This window comes from Schistocerca americana, chromosome 2 (assembly GCF_021461395.2).
Source record: "Schistocerca americana isolate TAMUIC-IGC-003095 chromosome 2, iqSchAmer2.1, whole genome shotgun sequence".
NCBI classification, from domain to species: Eukaryota; Metazoa; Arthropoda; class Insecta; order Orthoptera; family Acrididae; genus Schistocerca; species Schistocerca americana.
The window spans coordinates 693,727,789-693,740,447 of NC_060120.1; the positions used below are offsets into that span (position 1 = coordinate 693,727,789).

At 42.7% G+C, this 12,659-nt stretch overlaps 1 protein-coding gene across 1 annotated transcript in view; it reads left to right on the forward strand.

Annotated features, from left to right (window-relative positions):
* Positions 1 to 12,659, forward strand: part of LOC124596401 (dynein regulatory complex protein 8) — a 192,558-nt gene that overhangs the window by 125,360 nt on the left and 54,539 nt on the right. The window contains exon 4 of the mRNA XM_047135528.1: positions 7,845 to 8,055. Within this exon, the coding sequence (XP_046991484.1) occupies positions 7,845 to 8,055 (211 nt within the window). The remainder of the gene's footprint in view (positions 1 to 7,844; positions 8,056 to 12,659) is intronic.

Sequence of the window (12,659 nt, forward strand, 5' to 3'; positions counted from 1 at the left end):
GGTGGGTCACATTGTCCATAAACAGCCCTTTTCGGTCTATGCCAGGCATGTTCGATAGGGTTCGTGTCTGCAGAACATGCTGGCCACTAGTTGAGCGATGTCGTTACCCTGAAGGAAGTCATTCACAAGATGTGCACGATGGGGCGCGAATTATCGTCCATGAAGATGACTGCCTGGCCAATATGTTGCTGATGTGGTTGCACTATCAGTCAGAGGATGGCATTCATGTATCGTACAGCCATTATGGCACCTTCCGTGACCACCACCGAGGTAGGTCAGCCCCACATAATGCCACCCCAAAACAACAGGGAATCCCCACCTTGCTGCAATTGATGGACAGTGTGTCTAAGGTCTTCCGCCTGACTAGGTTGCCTCCAAACACGTCTCTGATGATCGTCTGGTTGAAGGCATATGCACCACTCATTGGTGAAGAGAATATGATGCCAATCGTGATTGGTCCATTCGGCACACTGTTGGGCCTATCTGTATCGAACTGCATGGTGTTGAAGTTTCAAACATGGACCTCACCATGTTGGGAGTGAAGTTGTACATCATGCAGCCTATTGCACACAGTTTGAGTTGTAACATGACGTCCTGTGGCAGCAAGAAAATTGTTATTCAACATGGTGGTGTTGCTGTCAGGGTTCCTCCGAGCCATAATCCATAGGTAGTGGTCATCCACTGCAGTAGTATTCCTTGGGCAGCCTGAGCAAGGCATGTCATCGACAGCTCCTGTCTCTCTGTATCTCCTCCACATCCAAATACCATCGCTTTGGTTCCCTCAGAGACACTTGGACTCTTCCCTTGTTGAGAGCCCTTCCTGGCACAAAGTAACAATGCGGACATGATCGAACCGCAGTATTGACAGTCTAGCCATGGTTGAACTGTCAGGCCCCCTCCATCTAATAGGCACTGCTCATGCATGGTTGTTTACACCTTTGGGCAGGCTTAGTGACATCTCTGACGGACTGTGTCTGTAATACAATATCCACAGTCAACATTTGTCTTCAGGAGTTCTGGGAACCAGGGTGATGCAGAACTTTTATTGATGTGTGTATAATCCTGGAGCAGAGGGCTCTCTTACTCATTGTGTTATGGTTCGTTTGTGTTCTCACTGGACTCTGCTTTCAAGACACTTGCTACTTGTTTGGACTTGGCCTAGCTACGTACACAGATTTTGTATGTAGATTATAAACTGTGTTCCCAATAAAGTAGTTTGGTTATTCTGTGCAAACTTACTTGTGTGCCTTCCTACAGTAATGACTGTAGGTTCTGCCTTCAGTAAGTTATGTTATTCCTGTCAGCAAATTTGTAAACTTTGCGCTGAATAACAGCTCTGTCTTGTTACCATATCTGTGTGAATTTCAGATTCACTGTCAGACTATAATTCATTTCTAGCTTATGTTCCCTGTTCTTGTAGATGTTAGATACATGCTATAGAATAAATTTGATGACTTGTCTACAAGCTTAGGTGCTCTATAATATTTTGTCCTTGGTTAGCTACATGATGATGGATTAATATGTCTTTGCAATAAAGAAGCAGAGGTATTCCCAGTGATGTATCATTTGCTGATTGCAATATACACACTTAACTTTTTGAGACTCAGGCAGGGGACAGGAAAATAGTTATGTTTCATTATACATTATAGGCATACATGGACGTATTGGGTTGGTGTACAAGTTCATAGTGTTTTTACGTAAGTGTAATAAACAGAACAGATACAGGTAACAGGGACTTTAGACATCAATAATATATTCTCCTTCAATATTTACAACAGTCTGTCAGTACTGGGGTAACTTTTTGATTCCACGACTGTAGAAATCACATGGTTTTCAGGTGAAGAACTCATCAAGCCATGTTCAGAGCATGTTTTTCCCAGAAAGAAAGTTCCTTGAAGATTTCTCGATAGAGAGCAGAAAACGTGAAAATCTGAAGGTGCAAAATGGGTGGATAAGAGGGGTGCAGAAAGACTTCCCAATTCAACTCCTTTATAATGTTTTTTGTCAGTCTAACAGAATGTGTGCAGGCTTTATCATGCAGTAGAGCCACTTCATGCAGTCTTCCATGTTGTTATTCTTGGACTGCATCTGCAAGATGTCTCAGTTGTTGACAGTAAATGGCAGCAGTGATGGTTACATTTGGGGAAGCAATTTATAGTACACCACACCATCACTGTTCCACCCGGTGCATAACATTATCTTTTGCAGATGTGCACATAGGTCTTTGTGGGGCAAGCTGCTGCTTTGTTTGTGCTCAGTCATTCCTTCGTTTTCTCTATGTTAGTGTAAAGACACCATTTTTCACCAGTAACAATGCAGGACAGGAATGATTGATGCTGTTGATGAGCACTTATGGCTATTCACTGATTTTGTAATTTTGGCTTAGATGACACGCTACCCATATACTTGATTTCTCAACCATCCCCATTGCATGGAAATGTCACAAGATTTTGAAATAATCACAGTTCTACATCTACATCTACATCTACATCCATACTCCGCAAGCCACCTGATGGTGTGTGGCGGAGGGTACCTTGAGTACCTCTATCGGTTCTCCCTTCTATTCCAGTCTCGTATTGTTCATGGAAAGAAGGATTGTCGGTATGCCTCTGTGTGGGCTCTAATCTCTCTGATTTTATCCTCATGGTCTCTTCGCGAGATATACGTAGGAGGTAGCAATATACTGCTTGACTCTTCGGTGAAGGTATGTTCTCGAAACTTTGACAAAAGCCCATACCGAGCTACTGAGCGTCTCTCCTGCAGAGTCTTCCACTGGAGTTTATCTATCATCTCTGTAACGCTTTCGCGATTACTAAATGATCCTGTAACGAAGCGTGCTGCTCTCCGTTGGATCTTCTCTATATCTTCTATCAACTCTATCTGGTACGGATCCCACACTGCTGAGCAGTATTCAAGCAGTGGGCAAACAAGCGTACTGTAACCTACTTCCTTTGTTTTCGGATTGCATTTCCTTAGGATTCTTCCAATGAATCTCAGTCTGGCATCTGCTTTACCGACGATCAACATTATATGATCATTCCATTTTAAATCACTCCTAATGCGTACTCCCAGATAATTTATGGTATTAACTGCTTCCAGTTGCTGACCTGCTATTTTGTAGCTAAATGATAAAGGATCTTTATTTCTGTGTATTCGCAGCACATTACACTTGTCTACATTGAGATTCAATTGCCATTCCCTGCACCGTGCGTCAATTCGCTGCAGATCCTCCTGCATTTCAGTACAATTTTCCATTGTTACAACCTCTCGATACACTACAGCATCATCCACAAAAAGCCTCAGTGAACTTCCAATGTCATCCACAAGGTCATTTAAGTATATTGTGAATAGCAACGGTCCTATGACACTCCCCTGCGGCACACCTGAAATCACTCTTACTTCGGAAGACTTCTCTCCATTGAGAATGACATGCTGCGTTCTGTTATCTAGGAACTCCTCAATCCAATCACACAATTGGTCTGATAGTCCATATGCTCTTACTTTGTTCATTAAACGACTGTGGGGAACTGTATCGAATGCCTTGCGGAAGTCAAGAAACACGGCATCTACCTGTGAACCCGTGTCTATGGCCCTCTGAGTCTCGTGGACGAATAGCGCGAGCTGGGTTTCACATGACCGTCTTTTTCGAAACCCATGCTGATTCCTACAGAGTAGATTTCTAGTCTCCAGAAAAGTCATTATACTCGAACACAATACGTGTTCCAAAATTCTACAACTGATCGACGTTAGAGATATAGGTCTATAGTTCTGCACATCTGCTCGACGTCCCTTCTTGAAAACGGGGATGACCTGTGCCCTTTTCCAATCCTTTGGAACGCTACGCTCTTCTAGAGACCTACGGTACACCGCTGCAAGAAGGGGGGCAAGTTCCTTCGCGTACTCTGTGTAAAATTGAACTGGTATCCCATCAGGTCCAGAGGCCTTTCCTCTTTTGAGCGATTTTAATTGTTTCTCTATCCCTCTGTCGTCTGTTTCGATATCTACCAGTTTGTCATCTGTGCGACAATCTAGAGAAGGAACTACAGTGCAATCTTCCTCTGTGAAACAACTTTGGAAAAAGACATTTAGTATTTCGGCCTTTAGTCTGTCATCTTCTGTTTCAGTACCATTTTGGTCACAGAGTGTCTGGACATTTTGTTTTGATCCACCTACCGCTTTGACATAAGACCAAAATTTCTTAGGATTTTCTGCCAAGTCAGTACATAGAACGTTACTTTCGAATTCATTGAACGCCTCTCGCATAGCCCTTCTCACACTACATTTCGCTTCGCGTAATTTTTGTTTGTCTGCAAGGCTTTGGCTATGTTTATGTTTGCTGTGAAGTTCCCTTTGCTTCCGCAGCAGTTTTCTAACTCGGTTGTTGTGCCACGGTGGCTCTTTTCCATCTCTTACGATCTTGGTTGGCACATACTCATCTAACGCATTATGTACGACGGTTTTGAACTTTGTCCACTGATCCTCAACACTATCTGTACTTGAGACAAAACTTTTGTGTTGAGCCAACAGGTTCTCTGAAATCTGCTTTTTGTCACTTTTTCTAAACAGAAAAATCTTCCTACCCTTTTTAATATTCCTATTTACGGCTGAAATCATCGATGCCGTAACCGCTTTATGATCACTGATTCCCTGTTCTGCGTTAACTTTTTCAAATACACTCCTGGAAATTGAAATAAGAACACCGTGAATTCATTGTCCCAGGAAGGGGAAACTTTATTGACACATTCCTGGGGTCAGATACATCAGATGATCACACTGACAGAACCACAGGCACATAGACACAGGCAACAGAGCATGCACAATGTCGGCACTAGTACAGTGTATATCCACCTTTCGCAGCAATGGAGGCTGCTATTCTCCCATGGAGACGATCGTAGAGATGCTGGATGTAGTCCTGTGGAACGGCTTGCCATGCCATTTCCACCTGGCGCCTCAGTTGGACCAGCGTTCGTGCTGGACGTGCAGACCGCGTGAGACGACGCTTCATCCAGCCCCAAACATGCTCAATGGGGGACAGATCCGGAGATCTTGCTGGCCAGGGTAGTTGACTTACACCTTCTAGAGCACGTTGGGTGGCACGGGATACATGCGGACGTGCATTGTCCTGTTGGAACAGCAAGTTCCCTTGCCGGTCTAGGAATGGTAGAACGATGGGTTCGATGACGGTTTGGATGTACCGTGCACTATTCAGTGTCCCCTCGACGATCACCAGTGGTGTATGGCCAGTGTAGGAGATCGCTCCCCACACCATGATGCCGGGTGTTGGCCCTGTGTGCCTCGGTCGTATGCAGTCCTGATTGTGGCGCTCACCTGCACGGCGCCAAACACGCATACGACCATCATTGGCACCAAGGCAGAAGCGACTCTCATCGCTGAAGACGACACGTCTCCATTCGTCCCTCCATTCACGCCTGTCGCGACACCACTGGAGGCGGGCTGCACGATGTTGGGGCGTGAGCGGAAGACGGCCTAACGGTGTGCGCGGGACAGTAGCCCAGCTTCATGGAGACGGTTGCGAATGGTCCTCGCCGATACCCCAGGAGCAACAGTGTCCCTAATTTGCTGGGAAGTGGCGGTGTGGTCCCCTACTGCGTAGGATCCTACGGTCTTGGCGTGCATCCGTGCGTCGCTGCGGTCCGGTCCCAGGTCGACGGGCACGTGCACCGTCCGCCGACCACTGGCGACAACATCGATGTACTGTGGAGACCTCACGCCCCACTTGTTGAGCAATTCGGCGGTACGTCCACCCGGCCTCCCGCATGCCCACTATACGCCCTCGCTCAAAGTCCATCAACTGTACATACGGTTCACGTCCATGCTGTCGCGGCATGCTACCAGTGTTAAAGACTGCGATGGAGCTCCGTATGCCACGGCAAACTGGCTGACACTGTCGGCGGCGGTGCACAAATGCTGCGCAGCTAGCGCCATTCAACGGCCAACACCGCGGTTCCTGGTGTGTCCGCTGTGCCGTGCGTGTGATCATTGCTTGTACAGCCCTCTCGCAGTGTCCGGAGCAAGTATGGTGGGTCTGACACACCGGTGTCAATGTGTTCTTTTTTTCATTTCCAGGAGTGTAGTTCGTGTCTGTTTGTCACCAGAAGGTCTAATATGTTATTGCCACGAGTCGGTTCTCTGTTTAACTGCTCAAGGTAGTTTTCAGATAAAGCACTTAAAAAAATTTCACTGGATTCTTTGTCCCTGCCACCCGTTATGAACGTCTGAGTCTCCCAGTCTATATCCGGCAAATTAAAATCTCCACCCCGAACTATAACATGGTTGGGAAAATCTACTCGAAATATTTTCCAAATTATCCTTCAGGTGCTCAGCCACAACAGCTGCTGAGCCAGGGGGCCTATAGAGACATCCAATTACCATGTCTGAGCCTGCTTTAACCGTGACCTTCACCCAAATCATTTCACATTTCGGATCTCTGTCAATTTCCTTCGATACTATTGCAGTTCTTATCGCTATAAACACACCTCCCCCTTCACTGTCCAGCCTGTCTCTGAGGTATACATTCCAATCTGAGTTTAGGATTTCATTACTATTTACGTCTGGTTTCAGCCAACTTTCTGTCCCTAGTACTATATGAGCGTTGTGACCGTTTATTAATGAGAGCAGTTCTGGGACCTTTCTGTAGACGCTCCTGCAGTTTACTATTAGCACATTAATATTGTTATTCCCTGTTGCATTTTGCCTACTCCTACCTTGCTGCGTCTCAGGAGGGGATTCTCTAACCTAAAAAACCCCCATGTGCACTCCACACGTACTCTGCTACCCTTGTAGCCGCTTCCGGCATGTAGTGCACGCCTGACCTATTCAGGGGGACCCTACATTTCTCCACCCGATAGCGGAGGTCGAGAAATTTGCACCCCAGATCTCCGCAGAATCGTCTGAGCCTCTGGTTTAAGCCTTCCACTCGGCTCCAAACCAGAGGACCGCGATCGGTTCTGGGAACGATACTACAAATAGTTAGTTCTGATTTCACCCCGCGAGCGAGGCTTTCCGCCTTCACCAATTCCGCCAACCGCCTGTACGAACTGAGGATGACCTCTGAACCCAGACGGCAGGAGTCATTGGTGCCGACATGAGCAACAATTTGCAGTCGGGTGCACCCAGTGCTCTCTATCGCCGCCGGTAGGGCCTCCTCCACATCTCGGATGAGACCACCCGGCAAGCAGACAGAGTGAACACTGGCCTTCTTCCCTGACCTTCCCGCTATTTCCCTAAGGGGCTCCATCACCCGCCTGGCATCACATTTGCCAGTTCTCAGGCACAGACATGGATCATTGTGGATTAATGTGTTTAAACAATCTTAATCAGACTCTAAAGTTCTTGCTGAATGTGGAGTACTAATGTAAACATGATCCTCCTTGAAAGGAGGAAACAATTTTCTTGCCATGCTCTGTCCAGCAACACTGCCCTATACGTGTCATAAATGTTTGTGGCTGCCTATATTGCTGTCACCCCTCTATTGAACTCAAACAGAAGAATATATCAGAAATGTTCCTATTTCTCCACCTGGCACTCCATGTTCTAGTGTCCACAGCCCCACACACTATCTCCAGATCACAAAATTACAATAAGTAAACTCAAAGAGCAACAGTGAACAACAAATAAGAAATGACAATCAATAATAAATCCATAGTAACCGGAATACCAACGTGCAAAACAAAAACAAAAGTGCTACAAACTTGTGCACCAACATAATACTATTCCTAAAAGTGTAGTAATTTTATTTGTAATCATTATAATTTAAAACATCTTTTGAACCCTTATTTTATACTAATTTAAACATTATTTACTTTGCTTTTATCATCTTGTAGATTGCAACCAGCTTCACCTGAAGAACTCTTAAAGGCATTCCTGACACTGGATCCAGAGAACAAGGGGTATCTCACCAAAGATTTTCTGAGTAAAGCAATGATGGAAGAAGGTGAACCATTCACTCAGGAAGAATTGGATGAAATGATGGCTATTGCTATTGATGGTGAAACAGGGAACATCCCTTATGAATACTACATTAATCAGTTGATGGTAAGTACTCTCCTGTAATTTAAAGAATTTTGTAGGCATCAAACATATGTTCTGTTTTTTTTTTCCTTTTGTTCTTTTTGCTGCAGTAGCATAAGTATTTTCTTTAATATATTCTCATAAGGATACTTAATGCTAAATAAAGCCACTGACCTCAGGAATTAGATATTATTTTCAGAATGGAAATGAAAATTTCAGAAATATTGCTCGTAACATGTTTATGTTCCATTAGCTAAAACTTACTAATTTTTATTTATTTTATTTTTCAAGTCAAACACCATACATCTGGTAGGTATGCTCTTAGTATGTATCAAGAGGCATTGATCCACTGTCAAAAGGCTGTCCCTATTGGTGATGGCTACACAGTAGGTTTTCCTGTCAGAGCAGCATTAAATAAGACTATTTTAAGATACAGAAAAAGGATAGGAAACTGCTTGGAGGCATAATATTCTAGAATACCTCTGTTAATAGGGTTTCCATTGACATTTATCTGTTATCATTCAACTTTTTTTAAAATTTTGAGTTTGAGAAGGTCTGTTTGATCCATATGAGCAGGAGAATTGGTGTCTCTGGATGTCACACCTCATACTGATGATGATGATAGTCATCAGTTCCAAATGGAATAAAGTTTGATAATACCTATTACGTGGTGATATCTCCACAAAGTTTGGTAAATATTGGGCTGGTGCTTCATGGTGTAACACTTACCATTTCTGTCAGTGTTGCATTGGGCTCCTGGTAAACAGTTCAGTGCCAACATCCCATGTTTGTGGGATGTTTGATGTTTGTTTTATTTTTCTTCAAATCCTGCCACAATAATCCACCTGAAAAACAGCTCTTAAATTTTCTACAGGTTGTGTGTGTGTGTGTGTGTGTGTGTGTGTGTGTGTGTGTGTGTGTGTGTGTGTGTGTGTGTGTGATTTTAAGTGCTTCCCAAAAATTTTTATTAAGTGCTTCCCAAAAATTTTGATTTGCTCGACTTTCAAATAAGGGACACTACTCTGAGATTCAAAGATTCATCTGACCTCATGTTATTCCCAGATGCAGCAGTTACCACATCTATGTAACGTAAAAGGAAGATTTCTGAAGGCACTGAACATCTTACTGTCTTAGTACAGGTCTTTTGAAGCCAATTGTGTGCTCCAGGTTGTATAAAAATCCTGGCCAGATTTCATGTACACGGTAGACATCAAGCTCATCACAGCTATACATAATGAGAGGATTGAGAGGGACACAGGCGGCTACAGAACTAGCCCCATACCCAGCCTCTGCTCTTAGCAGGAGAAGTTACCACTCTCCGTGTGGCACCAGCTCTTCATAGTGCAGTGGGCTTTTGGATTCATTGCTTTTCCTAAATTAATTTCCTCAAATACTGGTTTTCTAGATTACTTGACAGCATTACACAAGAACAACTCTGCCTTTCTTGCCAATATTCACATTTAAACTTCCTGAACATTTCTGTCATTGTTTGTAAAAGCTGTACCAATTCGTTACAGTCCTTAAGTCAGTAGTATTGCCTCAACAGCTGAGCAGTTAGTGTGTGTTACTGCAAGCTCAATCCCTGGTATTATTAAGCATTTTTCCTTGGTGTGAGGACTAGAATGAAACTTTCCTCTGGACAGTCATTGACCAATCATAGGGAAATAACACAAAGACTTGGACAAAATTTCTACTCATTATAATGAATTGCATTCTATTAATTATTATTTCTTTGATCCAGTTACATTTCTGTGAAGATATTCTTTATTATCTTATTCTGAATATTATCTGATAATATGATTGTGTTGAATACCCTGTGGAATTCTCTAGAAAGATAGCATCAACCTTATCACTTGCATAAATTATTTGCAAGAAATTGTGTATGAATAAAGCTACTTGTGTTTCACACTAGTGGTTTTCCCTGAATATAAGCTTTTTTCTCCATGATTGTTATAATTTTTTAGTTGAAAATATGCTCCAGGAGTCTACAACAGATGCATGTTAACATTATTAGACTGTAATTTCATGCATCTATTCTTTTATCCTTCTTGTAAACATATGTGATATGCACCCTTTTTCCAGTCAGCAAATAGTGCTGTGTCAGGGATTCTCATTAAATATGATATTGGAAATTCAACAGTGTACATAATGTAAAATGTCTGACTGGAAATTATTGTAGGATTCACACATTTCTATTAAGTTTTATTTATGTTTCCCAATATTCCATTTTGTAGTGAGAGTTTTCACAGCATCCACTGAATGATACAACTTCACCAAGCTGTTAATTGTCTTATTTTATTACTTTAAGTGGTACATCTACACATATAACTAAAATCAAGTTCCCCATCATGTTTTTCTGCCTATATATGAAGGCTAGGCAGTGTTACCTATGGTTAGTTGTAACTATTACTGCTAATGATCCAGCAGAGGGTGAGTGCACAACCTATTAAATGCTCACCTGTACAGAGGTTCCATTGCACACCATTGCATTATGCCCTTATGTAACCAAATAACAATTCTTAAGGTAGCCTAAGAGATCAGTCAGTGCAATACTGGTATATAAGACAAAAGTAAATTAAGTAATGGAACTGGGAATTAAGGCTATAATCTCTCAGGGTACTAATATACATTTAGGGTACACTTGAATTATAATGTTCCTTTAACAATGTAGGAGAGACAGATTGCTACTTAGCACAAAGAAGACACATTAAGTTGCAGACAGGCACAATTAAAAGACACTTACACAAAGCTTTCAGCCACGGCCTTCACCAGTAAAAGAGAGACACACACCATTCATACTCACAAGCAAGCACACCTCATGTACACATGACCACCAGCTCCAGCATCTTGGCCTGGAATGCATCTATCACGTGGGATACAAGCAGCTGGAAGGGGGAAAGGGTAGTAGTATATGGGCAGGGAGAGAGATGAATGCTGTCTGGTGGAGTGTGCACGGACTGAACGTCAACCGGTGCAGCATTAGGAAGTTGTGGGGCAGGGAGGTGTCGAAAAAGGGAGCACAAAAAGTAGAGAAGTGAGGAAAAATGGGCAGATACATTGGCAGATGGTGGCAAATAAACAGAATGGGAGATGAGAATGGAGAGAGAGATGATAGGACAGAGGTGGTGGAAACTGTTGGGTGGAAAGTGTGGGTCAGTAGTTACTGTAGGTTGAGGCCAGGATGATTACAGGAACAGAGAATGTGAAGGGAAATGGAAAGGGAGATGTATTTTCAGATCAGGTCTGTGATGGCCTTGGTGAGACCCTCTACATACTGAGTAAGGGAATTTTTATCACTGCAGATACACCATTCCCAGCTGACCAGGTTGTAGGGGAGGGAGTTTTTTGGTGTGAAATGAATGACAGCTGTCAAAATCCAGGTACTGTTGGTGTATAGTGGGTTTAATGTGGATAGAGGTGTGGAATAGGCCATCAGAGAGGAGATCAACATCTAGGAAGGTGGCACACTGGGTTGAGAAGGACCACATGAAGCAAATGGGAGAGAGGGTGTTGAGGTTGTTAAGGAACGAAGATAGGGTATCACGCCCCTGTGTCCAGATCACGAAGATATCATCAGTGAACCATAACCAGACAAGGGTTTTGGTGTTTTGGGAGCCTAGGAAGATCTCCTCTAGATGGCCCATTTGTCATAGGAGGATGCCATGCGGATGCCCATGGCTGTGCTGTGGATTTGTTTGTATATCTACTCTTCCCTGTCTTCCTACATTGTGATATTCATACCTGGAGTTTCCATTGTTTGGGACTGTTGCTTTATTCATAGAAACATACTTTGCTATGAATAATGGTCCTACACATACTATACACAATGGTCCAATTGGAATCTGAAATAATTCTAGCAGAGCAGTTGTAGGTAAATAAACTGTTCACTACGTTACAGACACTGTAAGTTGCACTATGTTCACAGTCAAAATTCTCATCTCACAAACTTGTAAACTGGAGATTAGTTTCTGAATAATGCTATAGGCCTATTCCTACCTTGCAACTCATACACATGTAACCCCCAGCTTGTTCTAGCCCACCATAACTATGCAGCTCCCACCACCAAGAGGCCCTCTGCTTCGCATCTCTGTCTGAGTTGTCACGTGACACAGTGTGCTAGTGAAACTGATATCCATATAACTGATTATCATTCGTTTCTGTACACTTTTCATAATATTCAAATTCTTCAACCAAATATATTACACAATCTGTAAACAATTGTTCCTATCACATACTATTATATTGTCTTGTTACAATTATTTTTATTTTGACACATTACATGAACCTGCACAGCGGTCACTCATCAAAACAGCTACTTTATTCTTTCTTGTCCATTTCACATTATGTTACTTAATTTCCTGTACAATTATTAATGCATAAATTTATTATTTAAAAAAAACATAGAAAATTAAATTAAAGTACAAATTACACACACAGAGGCTGATAGCTTTACGTATTTGTGGATAACTCCATTTTAGGTACACAGTTTTTCTTTTTACATTACAAATAATCTCAAGAACAACAGTAGAGATTTTGACATAATGTTTACAAATAAATATACTGATTCATGAGGAAAGTTTTTTATATAATTTATAACTATTGTTACCTGGTCCATATTTTATTCGCCA